The following is a 20,333-nucleotide window of genomic DNA, read 5'->3' as shown; positions in this document are numbered from 1 at the left end:
TTCTCTCGTTTTTTTTCCATCTCGACTCCCGTCAACCTTTGGTCGTTCATTCTCAGAGTAATCTTGGACAAAGGTAAATACGTCTCGACGTGTAGAAATGCACTCGTTATTCAAATCACGCGCTCTTCGTTCTCTCAATGAGAGTAGCAGGGCTCTGTGTATCGCAAGTTCCGCTTTAATGCTCGAGTTCGAGGGCGCGGCTAGTGAAAAAGCGTAACCGTTTGAAGTTCTCTCGCGACATACGTGCCAGAGTTTCGTCTTGCACGTTCCCTCTTTTTGGTGAATTTCTCGCAATTGAATTTCGCATCGGAGGGTTATACTCGTAACGAAAAGTGCTGCGTCATGTTCGCAAGTAAATGGCTTTTCGAACACACCCTTATCCAAACCCATACGTGACGGTATGTGCGACAAGCTCCTCGCTGCGAGAAACCGCCTCTATTATTCTCCCATTTTCACTTATATTCGTTATTTCAAGACGTTTCATTCGGATGCGTGTCTCGTTTCATGGTACAAACGATTCTCGCGAGCGAGCTTGCGCCCGAACACCAACACGATCCGCGAAGATGACACACCCGTGCAAAAAGTATATCGTGAGCGAACCGCCCTGCAGACGACTAACCTTCCTATAAATCTCGCTGCGAATCCACGGGCAAAAAGAAGCACGGGAATGAGTGCGAGGGATAGAACATGTACCGAGAACTAAACTCACGAAAGTTTCAACTGCGAGAAGACATGCCACATGCCCGACTCTGAGCCCCGCCGTTGTCCCAGTTCTCGATGTCCCTACACGTCACGACATACATGCGATTGCCACTTACAGTCTGTACGTATCTTGTCAAATTAATTTGAGTTGTTTATTCGAACATAAATGTTCGTTACTGAGCTTGTAGGCGAGTCAGTTGAAAGCATTTCCTGAAGCTTTCATTATCGCTCGTCTCTATCGTTACGTGCTATTTCAAAGATCTCGGAAACCCAAGCATTATCGGGGAGAACCAACAATCCCCGATCGCCAAAGTGCTTTAAGGGACTCCCGCTTCAAAAAGTCCAACACTCCCCCTTAAGAAAACAAAAAAAAACGTTTCTGCAGCTATGGAAGTTCACGAATAGTCTCAGATTAACAGAACACTCGAGTGCGACCTTCGAAAACGTAGTTTTCACGATCCAAGAGATCGCCCCGCTTGGATATCGTTCCCACAAGCATCGATTATTGTTTCCCGAACCAGCCATTCTATTTTTTTTGTTGTTGTATTTTTTGGACGTATGTTTACTTTAGAGTTACGGTGATTTTGCCAGAAGACCGCAGCGACCCTTTTTTTATTCCATTTCATCCCTCTCCCTTCGATATAGTAGTAGCTACCGGTTCATTAGTCTCAAGGGAATGTCCGGTTACCAATCCGTCCGTTTTTCTATTGGTCAATGGTTCCCTGGTGTAGGAAAACGTTCCGACCCGTATTATGATATACACGTATATAATCCTCATCGCTTTTTCATCGAAACTTTTCATGCATGGCCTTTTTTGACCCCTCGTCTATACAGTTCTTTGTTATGCTCGGAAAAATCGATTCTTGTGTATATGGAGGTGCGTGGTTACAAAATAACGTTTAGCAGTACAGAAAAAATATTTACGAGTCGTAAATATAGGATTCTGGGAAAAATCTCCGTGAACGCGAATTTAGAAAAAAACATTCACTTTTTTTCAAACTATTTTCATTATTTTCGGCTTATGTGCGGTAAAGATGAGAAAAAAAATACAAAAACGCATTGACAAATCAGACACAATGGCTTTCGGTACTCAGCTCGAGAAAGCTCCTTGCCAAAAGTATTTCCGATTCGTGAAACGCTCTCATCCTCTTCGCTGATTTATTAAAATCCGTTATTCACGTTAGTACAATAGCGTACATAATGCGGAGAATGAAAATGAATCTAGGACGATATAAGTCCCTGTGAAAAGCGAAAGAAAAAAAGCGCGGAGGGAATTCCGATGGGGGGAAGAGACACGAAAAAAAAATATGAAAAATTATGCTGCATGATATAATGCATCAGGGAAATATGCTGAGAATACTTAAGCAAACAATTCATGGGCAGAAATACGGTCAACTTGCCATATATACCCGCATAATGGTGGACCGACTTGAGCCTCTTATGCAGTATCGTTTTTATTTGCAAACATGTATCAAGCGAGGAGTCTGTTCGTTGGCAGATAAGAAATGAAACGGGAAGAGGAGATGGAATAAAGTTTGACCGCGAAATAAATCCCGCGAGGAATCAGCGACTTCAGTCGTTGACGAATTAATAGACTCGATTCTCCAAGGGATACTGAAAAAAAAGAAGCGTGTGAGAGGCGCGAGCAGGAGGGGGGGGGGGGTGATGACGAAAATAAAAAGAATAAATCGGAGGTCGAGTGCGAATGCCAAAGTATATTTACGGTAATGACGGTCAAGTTTATCCACAGCCAGTTCCCTTGAGGTACATTCGGGCTCTGAGGAATTGGTAAACTGTTACACCTCGTATGTATATTCTCCGTGGCATATTGGAGGATCAGAGAAAAGATCCACGGCTTAGGAGATCAAGAAAGCAAAGAACTTGGATTTTTCGAGACTAATTTTCGGAAAAACGCTTCCAAGGGAGACTTTCCGTCAGAATTTCTTTTTGTCGAATCCATTTCACTCTTCGAGGCCTAATTCAACGTGTGCAATCGCAGTCGGTTTTTAAAAATAGTCGCCGCACTCCAATTTTATAAACAGGAAAAAGCCACCGAAATGACATTGACAGCAGTTTGTCGTAGCGATTTTTAATGTTCATTTGGGAGTGAAGCTCGGATATGAGCACCAAAACCTCAGGAAACGACGTCCAGTTCACCGATCGATACGCGCCTCCGAGCGAGACCGGCTAAGCGGTCACTCATCCAAGTAACGAACGCAAGTAATTCTGCTTAACGTGAGAGACCACGGAACCACCCCCGCCCACCTTCCCCTATTTTAATATTGTAATGGACATCGTTAATTCAAATCGAAAAGACTTTGACTTCACTTGTGTATAGCACAATTATCAATTCATGGATTTATTAGTCAGCTAGAAATTCAACTGGAATATTTCCCGTTGGGAAACGCTACTTTTATTAGTCCCGCTTTCGTATCTGCTTTTTCCCTTCATTAAGGTATCCTCTCAGCACGTCACGAGTGGCCACGCAACGTCACTGTTAATGACTTTGGTTTTTCAGTCGAGTCTGCGAATACGAGAAGTTTAAACGATACGACGAAACCTTTGCGAGGTCCTGTGCGAACGGGGCAGCCGCAACGTGACATACTGACGAAGTAATGAGAGAACGCATTGTGGAAAGCCTCATAAGAAAAAAGACAAAGGGGGAGGATGAAGGAGAGAGGAACCGTACTTTTTAACTGCTCTTAAATCAACGAGCCACGACGTTTAAATATGCTCGAGGTTGAAACGCAAGATGCGAAATGTGTCGCTGCATCGAAGCGTGGAAGATAAAGAAACAAGTAATTTATGTATTTCCGATACAAAATCCCACGTCGGTTTGATGCACGCTGCAGGTAACACCGGGTGCAGAAGCAGCGGAGTGCAGGCCGTATTGAAAGCAAAAACCTTTTAATCTAACAAGAGCTCGAGCTGTATATCCAGCTGGTTAACGATCCTCGCGTTTACTGACATTTACTCTCTACGCTTTTATAAAAGATCTGTGGTTGGCATAAGCACAAGAATTTGAGATATAAAATGAACAAAATGGTAAAAGCCAGTCCTTCTTCATTAATTCGAGATATAAATGTTCTGCAAAATGGTGCCAATCCATTGTGAAACTGAATGAAAATATTCTCTTCGCTCCCGCGCTCAACAATCTCGAATTCGAATAACTCCGCCGCAGACTAAAAGCTCTTATTTACAAGCCAATTATATATAAACGAGTGAAGCAGTTTGATGTAAATATATGCTCTTCGTTGAATCTTGCTTTTTCTTCTTTCGCAAAATCTCCCCTCGAGTATCTGTCACATTCATTGAAGCAAATTGAACAGCGATAAGCGACACAAGACAACGAAGTTGTAATAGGTGAGTTAAAGCGCCGTAACTAAATAACAATAAGACGGCACGCTGACACAAGCCGTGCATTCGCCCATGGCACAAAGGATTACATACACGTTCTATACTTGCAACTTATATACACCCTGCTGTTATCGTGTGCCTTCTCCACGTGCCTGTTGCTTCACTATCTCGGTTATTCTCTGATATGCGCGTCTATCCGTGCACAGTACAGTTATACCGAACAGCGACAATCAACGCGATGCGAGCGGTGCGCAGTACCGAGTTGTTAGATTAAACCGGCAGTGACGTCATTCCCGTGCATGAAGCGTTGTTCTGTACCACTATAATGGAGTTAACCGGCCAGCACTATTTTATTGCTAATAGACTTTTCTAGAACGTTTGTGAGATTGCTTTCTAGTTATCATCGGAGTGAAAAAATCACTGCGAACAATTACGCTGATGACTGGCAGGACGAAAGTTCCACGTCAAATTGTTTGGAGTTTTTTTTAACGAAATTTCTCATCTTACAGTTACGATAGTATAGAAAATAAAACTTTGAGCTGAACGTACGTGGGGTGAGAATTCTGACGTGCTGATTCGTCAGAAAGTGTTTGGGTTTATTAAAATTGCATGTTTTTATGCGAAATTTCCTGGTCGGGCGAATTTGTTTTTTACCCTTGATTTCGATGCTCGCAGAAAACGTTCGAATAACTCGAAAGAGGATTTTAATATCTTCAGTAGAATTCCACGTTAAGGCAGATGGGACTCGACTAATGTACCGCAGAAGCCGCAACGTATCGCTCCGGTGTAACGTCCTATATTCCTTGATGTTCATTACAGCGTACTCGCCAGGAGTGACGACAAAGCTGAGAACGCGTCGAGTGATATGTTGGCTTCGAAGAGCGTTGACAGGGAGCCCCCTTATAACTTCCATCGTCGCACCACAATGAGGGTTGACTGAGCAGAGAATTGTTGAATTTAACAGTGAGCTGAACCGACGTCGTGAGACCTTGGGTGTTCGTCGATGTGTAGGTGACGTACGTAGATTAACGCAGGTCGAGCTCAACGGCCGGGATGGCTAATTGTTAGAGAAAGTTTGACTCGTCACCCGCAGCCCGAACGAGGTTTCTCGCTTTGTCGAAGAGTTCATTGTCCAAATACTGGGGCAAAAGGATCTCGCCAGGCACGCTGTGACGACTAGGTAAAGCCCGGAAAGAACTAAAGCAGTTGCATCGAGGCTCGAACCTATCGAACTCTTCATTCGATGTCCAAACGTCCCTTTGGTCAGGAAATTGTTGCATTTAAAATGAAACCTTCGTAGAAAGCTGCCGCTCTTCTTCTCGTTGATTAATATCCTCAATGTGGACGGAATTTATGTCGCGCGTATATAAATTTACGTTGAGCTCAGGCCAGTTTCAATGCACCAGTAGATTTACGCTCACCTGTCAGTGTTATAGGATGCTCGTTAGATCTCGTCGCATTAGAGAACGCTCGTGGACAAAATCCATCCGAGAGAACGTCGTTTGTCACCGATACATAGAGTTTCTGCGATCATATATTATATTTATATTATGCACACAAGGCGACGTATGTACTCAGACATGGAGGGCATGTACGCGGGCGTACAATCTGCAGGTCGATACACATAGAGGGGATAGGGAATGGCCGAGGTAACTGGAACTTCCATGTGATCCGAACGTACGATGAACAGTCCGGAAATGAAAAAGATCGCGTTACTTATTGGATTTTACCGACGAAATATTATTCGCAATGGTTTTTTGTTCTTTAGGAAAATGAGTCTTCTCGCGCATATTCCGTTGTGTTGAAATACACGCCAACGTCACCGAAATCTTCCTCGCGGATGATGTCCGCGAGAAGAGCGACGCCGATAAAGCTGGACGCGCAAAAGCACATCGCTTATTCCGAGCGCACTGTGAATCCGATACCGAGAGTTGGGGTCACGGTGTTTGTACGCGTACGCGATCACTCTCGCACAGCGATCGGTCTGAGCGTACGGAGGGCGCGACTGAACGAACGAACCATTCTAAACTGGAAAGGAGACAGAATAAGGCGAAGGAGGAGTGAGAATAAAGCGAAAGAGAAAAAGGGAGGGAAAGAGCTTTGTTCGATCATCAAAGCCCATGGATCGAGTGAAGTGCAGTGTTATTACTATGCCACAATAGCTGTTGAAACGCTTCAAGCAGCAAGAGCATTTTGAAAAATGAGAGAATAACGACGACGTTATATATAGACATGGGGATATTGAAATAAGCCGACACAGCCGCACTCGAGAGGCGCGCCTCGATACCGCCGTGGATCAAGAGGATATGAAACTCTCTTCCGTCGATCGATTTCATCGGTATTAACCATAACTTTGTGCTGACCGTTGTGGCATTTTGTTTATCGCGTGTGAACTATAGGAAACTGGGTAAAGGGACGACGGGATACAAGGGAACGGAGAAATAAATTCAGCGCTTCGCTCACCACGTTCAATATTCTCGTACGATCTAAATCACAAACGCGTTTGCCGGGTAAGATGTGCTTTTCAAAATTAATGACGCCGACTACTTTTCAGACAATTTATTCTCTCCTGTCTACAACTCCGCACGCTCACACGTCACCAGTCCTATGAAAGCTCGAGGGAGCTACCCCGTACGATGGTTCCAATGGGCTCGCAACGTCTAGTGAAGACACCCTACGAACGGGAAGACTCCACGGAAATTTGATCCGCACTGTGCACATATTAGCTCGACGTTCCTGCGGTTAACTGACAAGCGACCGGAATGCAATAGATATTGGCCTGCTGGTATATGTACAGCCATAATAATTTGTGCCGTATCAAAGGCCAAGGTTATTCGAATTATGCAAGCCAAATAAACGTAAGATATGCGAGCAGCTGCAAGGCTTGATGAAGAAACGCGAGCACGTTCAAAACATGCGACACTCTTCAGATTGTTTTGGTAATCAAAAAATGAGAATGATCGGTAGGATTGAACTTCGATTTGCGGAATAAATGAGATTTTTTGAAAATATTGAAAATTAACGTAGCTCCGTACTCATGCGTACGAACCAAAAGTTTCAGCCGCGGCGTACAATGAAATCCAATGCTTATACGGGGCTGCTGGCTACACGGTTTTGTCAAAGCTTGTACACTCTGCCTGTCCTACACAATCACGTTTCATGCACGAATAGGGCTTGTAGAGAGCGGCGCTGTAATCGTGGCGACAAGGCCATTCTCCAGTATTACTATAGCATGGGGCGTCAAAATGTCAGTGTTTTCGGAAATCTTATTTATTCGTCACGAAAGAAGTTGAAAAGTGTTCAAATGGCGAATTCAATCGAGAAAGGTGGTCGAACATTTGAGAGAAAAGCTTTCATATTGTTTTGCATTACGTCTATCGGTTAATATTAATTCCACAATAGTACTGAGTACACGACTGGTTTTACTTTTTAAAGTCGCAAGATATCCGTTCAGCATCGGTGATAAAAAATGTAAAGAAAGTGCTATCCAGTGGCGTGTTGAGTATAGACATCGCGTACGCGAATTGACCCATTTTTAATCGCGCGAATATCTCGAAAACTGGATGGTCAATCGATTGGAAATTTTGACAGTCAGTTCACGAAGGCTATCTTTACACCCATTTCATTTAAATTTCAGCCAATTGTTAAGATTTCAACAAAAGTACAGAACTACCTTAACGAAAAATATTTAATCGCAGTGCACACAGAAGATACCTGCCGATTTGTGATATCCATCAAACGTGTGGAAGCGAGGAGAGTGCCAGAGAAAGGGGTGGCCGGTTGACGCGATAGGGCAGTCGAAGGCGATTGATATAGGAATCCTGCAGACATGCGATAGCGGTCAATGTCGTAGAGCGAGATCTCTATGCGAGCTCACCTCTAACCTTATAAACCTGAACTTTTCGTTCAACGCAACCGCGCGGTCTCAATTTCAACTTCATTCCTATACATCTCGAGGGCTTTCCAAGGATTCTAATGCATTATTCAATTTTGCCGATAATGACGTTCCGTTCGCGAGCCTTATAAGCGAGCATGTATTTGGCACCGAACCACCATTCCCTTTATCTTCCGCGCGGCGCCTCTTCGTTGGGTATTAGAAGGGCGCAGTAGCCTTGCACGTTGACAGGTACATACAATCGTGTGTCGAGGCCTTTTCTTTGGGAGCAGTAAACACAGCTATTTCCGCGCCCTCGCCAACCTTCACGCCTGTGATGGCAATCACTGCGATATCGAATTTCCAATCTCGACTTGTGTCTCGCTCCATAGTCAATCGATTGAACGCGATCATTCGCGTTGGTATAGCCCTATAGAGAAGACCCATCCGTTTTATATACGGAATATAATATGCTGCTGATTCCTCTCAAGGCTGGCTCCATATTCCTGCTTCATGGTAGATGCGATTTTTTATTCATTTTTCGCTTACTGATCACTTTTTGATTTCCTGTCATTTTCTCCATGCGCGGCAATCACGATGTTTTCTTGAGTGTGGCCTAAAATCATACAAAATATCGTCTTGGACTGCTGTGACGTAGTCGGCGCAAACAGATTTTCGCTATGATTTTACGTCGCACAAAAGACGAAGCGGTCCTGGCACACCGTACATTTTGCTGGATCTACAAAACATCGGGATTCTCGAATACTTCAATCTTTCATCTCCAATCACATTTTATTTATTCACGTGGATAGCCCGAATCGCTGCCAAATCATGATCGGCTCCTTTTCCAAGAAATCAGCTGTGCAACTCCGACCTCGTCCCATGCGCCTTTATCGACTCCAGATTTATCGACGATCTCGCGTCGCAACGGCTTATGAAGCCCGGAGGGACATTTCAACTAAACGATCTATACATACATAGGAGGCAGGCAACGAGGGTAGCTTTGAACGAAAAGGGCTGAATGGAATATCGAATAGGATTCAGTAAGACGTTTCCCACCCCGGAACCAGCGGGTCCTTTTTTGCGGTCAACTGTCCTTTGCGTGAGATCAACGCTTCCTTGAAATAACTGATTGTGAGCTTCAGCAACGAGGCACTTTCGAATAAACATTTTTATGAGTTCCCTGCATTGTCACACTTTTAAATGCTGTTCCATTTTTCCAGTGGCTACTGTTCATAATGTTCGATGTGCCAGTGCCAACGACTCCTTCCTCGCATCGCGCATATACGCGGCGTATGAAAACGAGAATCGGAGCATTGGCGAGCACGTGAAATACTGGAGTCTGACGATCTAGCTAAAACGACAAAGAAATATGGGATTGAAACAAACATCGAGGAGAAAAAAAGCCATAGACCCTTTCCCAGTCCTCGCAAAACCCCTTAGAAAACTCAAGCTACGAGCTGCTGTTCCTAAAACCTTACGTCTGCGCTTTATTTCTCTCCTTCAGTTAGCCGCACGTATGCTATACATGCCTGAGATATTTTTCCATTTAACGTTTTCTCTCACGGCCCCCGTACGGTCGACGAAACAATACTTTATTTTTTCGCGCGCGCTTCGCTGAGTCTACCCTCCCGCCGTTGTAACTTCTCGAATGCTGAAATGGACGCGGTTATTTCTAAGGTTAGCGTGCACGTTTGTGTATAATATTATGATTCCCATTTTCGGCATTTTCACCAGCACCAGAAATGAATTGATATTTCTGTTCGCGAATCAACTGCGTCACCACCCCCTGGAATTTTCTCTTAAATTTTAATTTTCAAAGGGGAATCAAGGGAAATTATATCAACGACACTTCCAATCCAATCTTCCAAGTATGACGGATCGTATTGCACGTGTCCGTACGAGAGACACATACGAAATAGGAAGAGTCCCGTTCGGCTATTTTCCACGTTTGACGTAGCCACGTGGATTAAAGTGATCGGTCATTTGCACCCTACGCACCGTATACTTCAATCCGTCATGAAAAAGCTTTGGCATCTTATCATCTGTTACTTTTCCTCCTCATTTGTATGTATAACATCGACTCCTCTCAAAAAGTTATAAGATAGACTCCTTTGAAAGAGCAATCAAATAGCGTCACATCGCACTGAACAATCATGACGCAAACCTCACGAAAAAGTGGATTGAGAATTGACAAAAAGTTGTTGATTAAATTGGACTCCATGCTGGTGTACACCATCGAGTACAAAAGTCTTTATTATGTTCTGTGAATATTTGAATAACATCGAATGTTGGTTGAAAAAAACAATCGATTGAAAAATATAACGGTTTGACAATACAGTTTATGTACACGAATGGAACAATAGTGAAGAATCAACATGAAAAACTCCGGTTAAAAATGTACTGAAAAAGGCTCAAAAGAATTTTTTCTGTCAACCTGATTTTTAATCTGATTTCTCGGGATCTACTTTCGAATTGAGCCTTATTCATGCTGATTTCTCATCACTCATCTGGTTCTATACTGAATTCAGATGATAAAATTGCTCTTAGCTCTTTAATACTTGCATTGGTTTATTATTTTGGGCAGCAGTTTTTAAAAAATAGGTGTATAATTCAGAGGATGTTGTTCCCAAGAATACTCGCCAAGCAACGTAAGCAATAGCAGTTGGTATCTGCCGGTAGTAATTTTCTGGAACGTTGAAAAAAATGATGAGCATATTAGTAAAAAATAGACAACGAACGGACGCTCGTGTCAAGGAAATTTGCTAGTTATCATTATGAGAAAATTATTATTTTATTACAACAAAATAATAAAATATGGCAAGATGAAAACATGATTTTTTTCGAATGATATAAAATTTTCGAACAAGCTCTCACCTTCAGATCATCAGCCAAATGACTTTTAAAGATGTCATGATAAGTTGATTTAATATTACCAAGGTCAACTTCGGACCTCCCGATAACGATTCGGTTAATCGTGCCGAAATAAGGTTCCTTCTTAGTAATTGCTTTATTCAATTTTTTTGCGAAGTATACGTGCGGGTCCCGGATGAATTCCACTTTTGAAAACATTTATTAAATTCGTTGCTGAAGTCTTATGGACTAACGGATAAGTGTCCCAAAATCTGTTATTGTGAAATACTCACTTGTGTTTCTGTATACATGGTATAGTCCAATTGATTTTGCCCTCAGTGCAGCTTTCATTGTCCGATTCGTCAAGGTGAAAAATTCACGATCGATTGCTCGTACTTCATCATTACTCATTGTCAACAAGATGGAATTTAATGCTGTCAAATTAACTTTTTTGGAGCCTTCTAAAATCGTTACCTGTCAAGGTAAAATGAGTTTTGAAATTCATGGAACTATCGTGTGGCAGATTCACTGAATACCGTTATTGATTGATGGAATCGTGGCCAATTTATGATCAAATTCACTCAAATTAAATGATTCAATTTCAAATTCAATTATCGGTTCGCAATTTTCCAAAGTTTATAGTGATATTCTGATAGCATGTGAATGATCCGGAAATGAATTATGAATTATTCGACTCACCAATCTTTCGGCGGTTTTGCATGGTTCTTCTATGTTTACGACAGAACCTCCACTCGTCGCATCCTTAACACGAATATTGAAGAGAAATTTTAAATGTCAGGAGTCTGAGGAACTTATTTATTTTTACATAAAAGTATGTAGAAACTCGATACTTACATTGCAAAGAGTGTGCACAATTGCCCTCACATATTCAGAAGTATTAAATTTTTTGAAATCATCCAAAAATTCTACGTCATAATCTGTAATTTGATGACGAAAAAAAAAGTAATATTTCACCTCGATTACACTCATACTTGATTGTTCCAAACGTTAACAACAGAAATTACATTTAGGTTCATATCACTATTAGAAAAATTAGTAAGCTTTTGATTTTATAATTCCAGCATGGAAACTCACTGAATTTATACTCTTCGAGAGTCTCATTGCGATCATGTTTGTTCAAGGAGAGTAGAACTTCAATAATCATATTGGCGTTCTCGTCGCTACAACCTCTTTCCAATTCGGATGAATAAATTCTCTTTGCTGGCCCAAATAACAGTACGTCAACTCCAAAGTTACCGCGCTTCCAAGCCGACACAACCGAATTATATGCATTATCGTTGTACCAATATTCTATTTCGGTTAATATCTCTTCACGCTGACTTCCTGTTCGGTTTCCCATAACCAACATAAATGTCCTTAGGAAACGATCGAGATCATTATGCTCTAATTCTTCATATAGTAAATTAGCATCGTCGGTGAGATCGAGTTTTTCAGGAACAATGATAGTTGAACGGAGAGGTATCTGAACAAAGACAATCAATTGCAAAACGATTGACGCATCATGCACTAATTCATGGTCCATCAAAGAAATCTTCTCACCATCTTTACGTTCCGAGCAGTCTTGTCATTGCTTGGAGTTGTCTCGGCAACACTTGGATTTGCTTCACCAGGGTTTAAAGTTGTCTTGGCATCACTCAGAGTTGCTTTTCCATCGCTTGAAGTTATCTCAGCATTGCTCGAAGCTGCTCCACCGCCGCTCGAAATTTCCGGATTATCCTTCGGAATTATCTGGTCGGCATTATGCCCTGCCTCTTTTATTATTTGATAATCAGTGGCCGGTAAGGACACATTTCCAAGAAGAACCATGGTAGGACGGGATAGTGGCTAGATACAAACAATCATTCATAATACGATTAACTCGTATTTATTTCGTGCTTCTTTAAGGAAGTTGTCTCGCTAGAGCGTTGTTCTGTATTTTGTTTCCAATCCAAAGAGCATATTTGGGACACGACTGTTTGGACAGCCGCTTATAACTTTGGATAGTTCCATCATTCCGGTTTCACGATCATTCCATTCAAAATTCATTTGTACGTGCGTCTCTTTTCGAGAGCATAAAAAAAATCGACATTCCCTAGCCTGAGCTTGAAATTTCACTATAATTGTTTTTTTTTCGTAACAATATTGAAATCTTCATCATTAAAAATCTTGATATCAAAGATTTACTAATAATGAGGGATTACCGTTGGATACTCACATCTGATGAGCTGGGCTTATCAGTGGTTGGAAGTGCTAAAAAAATTGTTTTTATACAAAGTTTAAATTCTGACTGATATTTTTCGTTTTTATTTTTTTGCTGATTCGTTCAATTTTTTTTTTTTAACGCTCACCACTGACTGTGAAAAGTAGTCCGAACATCAATGACCATCGAATTATTGGCGAGGCCATTTTCGCTCTTTTGAACGTTTTTATAATTTGAGGAAAAGCTAGCGAAACTATAAATCAGTAGACGGCCCAGCTATCAATATAGTACTTGTCACGGGTCTCTTGGTACGACTCTACCTTTTTATACCCTGAGTGTAAGTTCACCGTGCGCGTTTTATTTGCCGAGTTGAGACATGATGTGTACATTCATTGACGTCTATCGGAAAGCAAACTCGAGTGTAAATTTATTGAAAAGTTGGGACAATGACACCCGATGTCTGGCCAATTGAGGCTATAGGCCGGGAAAATATGAACTTCTCCCGTCGAGCCGAGACCGATCGATATTCAGCGTACTGCGCGAGAAATGTTGTAAATCAGGGTTCGAATTGCTCTTTGAAGCGAGTAGAAATTTGTAGGAAATATCAAAGATTGAGATTTAATATGATTCGAGCTAGAATTAAAAAAAAAAAAAAAAAAAAAAAAAACAGCGAATAAAACCTGCAAGTTGGAAAAAATTAATGAGAATTCTTCAGTTCCCTTCAGTTAATTTTTCTGTACAATCATCATGCATCGCTTCATCAAAATTCACTCGCAAATTATGCAAAAATTTATATGAAGAAACGAACAAAGGTAGTCCTCATCAGTGCTATTCGTAATGACTAAAAGCGATTATGAAATGTCAAACGAAGGTAGGAAAATTGATGTATCGTAATTGATATCGTATAATGAAATTAAATTAATGTATGTAAAATAATTTCACAAGTAAAAAACATCGTTATCTTGCCAGCGCGATGAAAGCACACGTGGCTCCAAAGCTCTCTAAGGCCCGTAGCTCTAAAGCATAATTAGAAGTTAAGCGTATACGATAGCCGAGCAAATATTTGCTAACTCAATAAAAATGAAAAGCTAATATAAGCCCAAGTTAATAAAACGGGATCGAATGACGTCAGTAACACAAGTACACGTGATAATAAAAACCGGGCCCGCATATCTTCCAATTCGACAAAAATACTCTTGTTTGTGAAGAAATACCACTTGAATTTCTGACCAATTGAACGGTGAAAATTACCTTAAAAAACCATTTAATCATCGAAAAAGAAATCTGCTTAAAAAATACTCGTGCTCCCGACTGCAAAAGTGCCCACTAAAACAATTAAAAAAACTAAATAAAAGGAAGTAGAATGGAAAACAACAGGGCCAAATTAACTCATCTTTTGTGATCCCTCCAGTCCCTTGGTCTTGGATTCTGATTCCTGAATGATGAAGATGATATATGCGAACAGTAGGTATCGTTGCAATGACGAATCGAGTTCCGGAGAACGATGCAACGAACCCGAAGTCACCACACAAGTTCGTTTTTTACCTTCCAATGAAATGACTCGATTCGAAAAATAGCTTTTTATCAACTTGAAAACGAGCACAACAATTTCAGAAAACAAAGTACGTTACCGTATTAGCATTCGACCGAAATTAAGTAAACGCCATTTTACAAATGTTCAAGCAGCCTATGATTATAGTAACATTTTTGTGTAAAAACACATCAAATTTCCCATAAAAAAATAGTCCAATTTATGAAAGACATCGTAATCCACACAGACGTGATAAGCGTGGTTTGAAACTTCCTCGAAGCTGTTTCGAGGCTGAACGATTTAAATCCAACATTGAAGCAGCCAATAAAATTTTATGGATCTGCACAAATTTTTATATGTGAAAGTTCTTCGGGCTAACCTCATTTCGTCCAACATCTTCTTCTCATAAAAAATTTGGCTCCTTCGCAAATTTTAATCTCGCTATTTCCTTGCAATTCGTAAAACCTTCTGCATTATTCTGACGTATGTAGAAAGGTGAGATTGGGGGCATGTGGTTCGTGGAATTCGGCGGTGAATGATTGATGGAACGGTAGAGGCAAAGCATCAAGTGGCTTAAAGTTGCCTCTCGTAGCTGACTCCACACCAATTCCGATTTTCAACGGAATTAATTAAATAGCTAAATATTCTTCGACGAGAAAGCAAACGATTAAGAAAACGACTGCTAGCAATATAAAAGCCAGAGTTGCGAAAAGCCGGCTTTTCGCAACTCTTTCAAATCACTCTCGCAGACGAATCGTTTGCGAGCGAAGAATTTAAATATCGTGTTTACTTGTATACAATTGATTGGAAGTTCACATGTCTCAGTGCATTTGACGACTTCTCAAGTTTTCATTCATCTAATGACTTCTTGAAGTCTCTACTCGATCGATCTCGACTAATTTACCATTTGATTATCAACTTTCTGTATAAACTTAAAAAAAATGAAAAATTTTCAATAGTGAGGGTTGAAAACTAAAAAAAACGTGAATCCTCACCATCGCTCAAAGAACTGTAATTTATCAAAGAGCCGAGACAATTTTTGAAAACTCTTCGAAACGGTACTTTTTGCTGTAAAGATTCTGCTAGCAACCTGCTGCTCGTCTCTACCGTTCTAAATAACATTTGCCGGTCGACTACCGACAAACAGCCCTCGGCCCTTGGAAAGTTCGAACCGAGGAAAAGCGCAACACCAAACAAATTCAACCCTATCAACTCACCCTTCCAAATAGTACTCTCTGTATTAACGCTTCGAGTTTTCAGTGGCCTCTTTTCTTTCATTGGTTGAAAATGAGATATGCATATGCAGTTTTGATAATTTCTTCTTAGGAAAAATGTACAAAACCTACTCAGGGAGCTGTAATAGGAGTTTCTCAGAAGCACCTTAAGTATGATGTTTCGCGAAAAGAATTTTTAAGTGCGTTTTATGCAGAAGGTACTCGGTGAAAGTAGTACCGTAATGCACACGGGGAGAGTAGAAAATGTTTATTCATGAATGATGGCCATATTTGATAGGATTCTGAATGATAATTCGAGCTTCATAATTAAAAATTTCTGTCGAAATTATGCAGTTTCTCTCAGTTTATTAGTACCGAGAGAAACTAAAATAAAATGAAGATCACAGTTTTTTTCGATAAGATTAACTGTGAAAGCTCCAAATATTCGGCATTCACGATGGACTTTGTCAAAAATGGATCACGATCGATCGAGGTGTGGCATTGGAATGAATGGGAAGTCTCATGAAACCAGGTTTTAAGACGCAAAATTTCCTACGATTGGGTCGTCGGCAGCGTTTTCTATCTTTTTTCATGTAGCACCGAGAATAATATCTTAAAAAGGGCGTAGGAACGCCCACTTTCATAAACCAATGTAATTAAAATGAATAACGCATTAAAAGAGGGTCCGATAATAAAACCAGGATTAAATATTTCCGAAGCCCGAACCAATGATTAATCGTAGCCTGCGTATTCAATGGACATTTCAATGGACTCATCTCGAGAATTTTGTATTCTCCCTTCACGCGGGGGTGGAAGTCGAAAACATGATTAACAATTTTTCCGTACGCTCCTTTACTCTAGTCACCTTCCATCACTTTCGGTACACGATTCAAAGCAGCGTGTACAACTAAAAGATTATTAAATATTCCGATGATAAGAAAATCAACAGGAATATCGTATTCAATAGAGCTCCTATAAGAAAGCAATTTTCTCACTCTCATATCTGCGAACGGGTAGAACAATATTTTCTTATTACTTTTATGAATAAGACGACGTTTGGCGCCAGGGACGCTGCCCAAGAAGATTGCAAGGCAGTGTACACCCCGGCGAATTTTTCATTTACCCTCTCGTACTGTTGCCGCGCGTTCGAGTCTTCTCCATTCCAAGAAAATGTATCGTTTTCGTATCTCGAAGCTTCGAGCTTGACGTTTAATCGGTTGAAAGTGGCGCACGCAACCTACTCGACTCCCACATATCGTTCAGTTGCTTTGCACCCTCGTGCCTCGATCTCCCCCCAAGGCTCCGTACCATCTTCGTCCCCCTCTCTCATAAGCTTATTCTATCTCTTTCTCCATTTATTTCTTTGTCTCCACCCTTCGATGCCTGTCTACCTGTCTCTTCTTGACACATATCTTACGGACCCCTCCTCGGGGGTGAAATTCTCGCGCCTGTTCGTTTACTTTCAAACTATTTATTCACGCGGCCGCAGCACTCCCGAGCTCGGATCGTACGTCTTGTCGGTAGAGATGAGCTTGCGAGTAACCCTCGAAATCCTCGAGCCTCATTCTTGTACCATTCACTTACACCAGAAACCTCTTTATCTTTCCACCACTCGACTTTATCCACTGCGTATATGCCATAGATGTGCTACACCCTCGGAGAATATAGCATTCCAGCCCTAGCCTTGATATACTTAAGAAATAAGACAGACTTGGAATGGCGTCGTTGTCCTTTCGCAGCATCCTCCAGAATTCTCGCGCTCGTTTTCAAAACGCTTTTTTATACTCGTCAACTCATTCGAAACCCTCACAATCCCTGCCGGTCGTTGTTTTCTAGATTATCGTATTTTCGTGGTCAATTTAGAGAACCTATCGAAGCCAAAAGCGTCTTTCGAAAGAGCTATTCTTCCAGAGGCTGCGAATGAGCATTGACGATGTTGCAGAAACTCTCGCTGCCTCTGGGAAAAGATCTTGGACACTTGTTGAATTCTGAGCCGTATTTCCATCGGAAACAGCTAAAAATATGTGCTTCGAACGATGAATCAGCTCGAAGCCTTCGTTGATAAAGGTCGATGGACCTAAAAGGGTTCAAAGGATTATAAAATGTTTGAATATTGAATCATTCGGGCCAAGACTTTGTAATTTTCAACAAGAAGTTTTCTTTATTTATTTTATAATAAACGAGTAGGTATTTGTGCATTTGTGACCTGACTATTTCTTTATTTGGGACTATTGAATGTTTCGACTCTTTGATACAATTTATTCAGGACGCCGTATTTCGACGTGGACAGTAGAGTAAAATCACTAGAGTTAACATCACAATGCGACGGCATTTTAATCAAATATAGTTGCCAGTAAATGGAATTCCGCACCAGACGAGAGAAAATAAACAAAAAAAAGGAATGCGGACGTAATGAAAGTATAAATGTATGTACGTCGTAAAATTTCAAAAATAATGAATACATATATTTTGACAACGATGCAATCTTTCAATAAACTTCTGAAATCGCTCCAAAACTGGTTCTTTCTCGATCGCGATGTCAAAAAATGATATTTAGTTACTCTTTTTTTTATTTACGGGAACAAATTACGGCGTACGATTCTACAGATTTGGCTAGTTTGACGATCAGTCCGGGCGGGGCGAGCACTGATTTTGCGGGCAATAAATTCAGATATCGAGAGAGAGAGAGGTTCCCCTTCTCTTTACACACACTCCCTCTCAAAACTCGGCATCGATCGAACATATCGATAAACGAATTCGATCTTTACAACTTTTAGAACGATTTTCATTTTTCTGATGTAATTTTGACATGTAAGAGCAGCACTCGGATACAGGAAGCCATTGTATCGAAAGTGGTTCCTCAACACATACCCGACGTTTAATTACATTAATATCGGAATATTCTGGATGAGCGACATAATAGAATTCTCCTCCTAAAGTGAAAGTCATTTAATTACAACCGTACCGTAGACAGCTGATTTCTACGAGTTGGAATAGAAAATTGAGTTTCATCAATCTATTATGTTTGTGACAAGCCTCGAAACTTATAGTAATTTGGTTTACCTCACGTTTTTTTTTTCATCTTTTTCAATTCCGAAGTGAACGACGAGACTCTTTCCTCTTTGGCCCTTCCAATATCACAAAAATCCAATATTTCACTCCCTTCGGCAATAGTTATTTGTTTCAAGATCGAATCCACAGATTCGAGCTCCCCTTTCGTGTAGTATGAAATTCGACGACGATCCTCTCATTATTCCCTGATAGAAAAAACTCTCTCACGTTAGCAAATTGCAAAACTCCGTACGCGCATAATTGAGAAATTTACTCATCCAGAAAATACGATATTCCGGTCAACCACAGCAAAATTTAGAATTCGACGAAATTCGATCAAATTCTTTAAGTTAGTCTTGAGATGGTGAAAGTTTACTCTATAAAAGTTTCAATGTAATGAGAGAAGACAGCAGGAATAACGATTATTGTAGCCATTCATCCAACTTTATTAAGTGCGATTTGCATTTTTAAACTGTTCCAGTTATTCCTGAAACGGTGATCGAAGTCGTTCCACAATATCAATTCGTGGATGAGCTATGAGAGTACAGAACGACGATTCGCAACGAAGATGCTCCAGATAGGATCACCGCACGAGATTTTTGATACGAGGAGCGTTTGGAAAAACGATGACGCCGTTCCGCCATGAGATCGGAGATGAAAGGGTTTGAATCGAACTGGGTACGTCAATTATTCGTTCTAACATTTGATCATTGTCACAGGAATAAATTGCTCTTCTGCCGGTGTCATTAGGACTCGTGTCATGCTGCAGTTATTCTTCGCGTCTAATCGTAAAATCCAGTAAAACTTAAATCAAAATAAGATTACATTCCTCTTGGCCTACATCAATCAACGATTTTCCACCTGGAAAATTGAACTTTCTTAAGAAACTTTAGGAAAGATGATGTACATGTCCACAGATATAACTTTCTAAATCTCGCTCGAGCCAAGTTCTCAACTCTAGAAAATTTCCGACCTATCTTTCACTTACGTTTCCCACCGGTTGTTCGATTAATCGTAGGAAATTCAACAGGATGAGAGAATAATTGAAGAAACGAAAGCGCTCCTTCAACGGCTCGTTTCAATTGGGGAAACTTTTATACTTTTCTCGTTCCAAGCCGTCCTTTCCCTTAAATTCTATTTAGTGATGCCATATATATTGACGGTAGCAACAAATAAGGACGGTAGATAAAGAAAATGGATAAATTGTTGACCAGCTTCTCTCGACCTGTACGAGGGACTCGAAATATTCAGAGTCCTTTCCTAATATCTTCTTTGTTCCCCGTCTCAAGCATTGATACAAAAGATGAAATTTGGATTTTAATAATAGAAAGGATGAGAAATTTTCATAAGAACTTTGCCACCACGAAAAAGTGGCGTAAAAGTTTGTCGAGAGAATTCTGTTATAACGTGCGAATGGTCAATCAAAATTTCAGTCAAGTTCGCATCATTACGCTCCAGACATTGCGAAGGAAACGACTGACGTTAGAAGAAAATGTCCAATCACAGAGAAGAAAGCAAAAAACACCGGCAGAAGGTGATGTAGAAAAAAGT

The 20,333-nt window shown here is 40.8% G+C and overlaps 2 protein-coding genes across 4 annotated transcripts in view; one reads left to right on the top strand and one right to left on the bottom strand.

Annotated features, from left to right (window-relative positions):
• The window catches only part of LOC122408107 (5-hydroxytryptamine receptor-like), a 91,631-nt gene that overhangs the window by 14,222 nt on the left and 57,076 nt on the right, over positions 1–20,333 (top strand). For both annotated transcript variants that reach the window (XM_043414707.1, XM_043414706.1), the window contains exon 2: positions 19,264–19,460. The gene's annotated coding sequence lies outside the window, so the exon portion shown is untranslated. The remainder of the gene's footprint in view (positions 1–19,263; positions 19,461–20,333) is intronic.
• Positions 10,155–20,333, bottom strand: part of LOC122408105 (annexin A13-like) — a 71,730-nt gene continuing 61,551 nt past the window's right edge. For both annotated transcript variants that reach the window (XM_043414702.1, XM_043414704.1), the window contains 7 exons: positions 12,347–12,631; positions 11,882–12,269; positions 11,642–11,724; positions 11,486–11,548; positions 11,080–11,260; positions 10,811–10,992; positions 10,155–10,622 (listed from right to left, as the gene is read on the bottom strand). In XM_043414702.1, the coding sequence (XP_043270637.1) occupies positions 10,527–10,622; positions 10,811–10,992; positions 11,080–11,260; positions 11,486–11,548; positions 11,642–11,724; positions 11,882–12,269; positions 12,347–12,631 (1,278 nt within the window). In that variant the 3' untranslated portion in view covers positions 10,155–10,526. The remainder of the gene's footprint in view (positions 10,623–10,810; positions 10,993–11,079; positions 11,261–11,485; positions 11,549–11,641; positions 11,725–11,881; positions 12,270–12,346; positions 12,632–20,333) is intronic.

Source organism: Venturia canescens, chromosome 3 (genome assembly GCF_019457755.1).
Source record: "Venturia canescens isolate UGA chromosome 3, ASM1945775v1, whole genome shotgun sequence".
NCBI classification, from domain to species: Eukaryota; Metazoa; Arthropoda; class Insecta; order Hymenoptera; family Ichneumonidae; genus Venturia; species Venturia canescens.
Note: the sequence above shows the minus strand (reverse complement) of the source record. Positions and strands in the feature narration are given on the sequence as shown.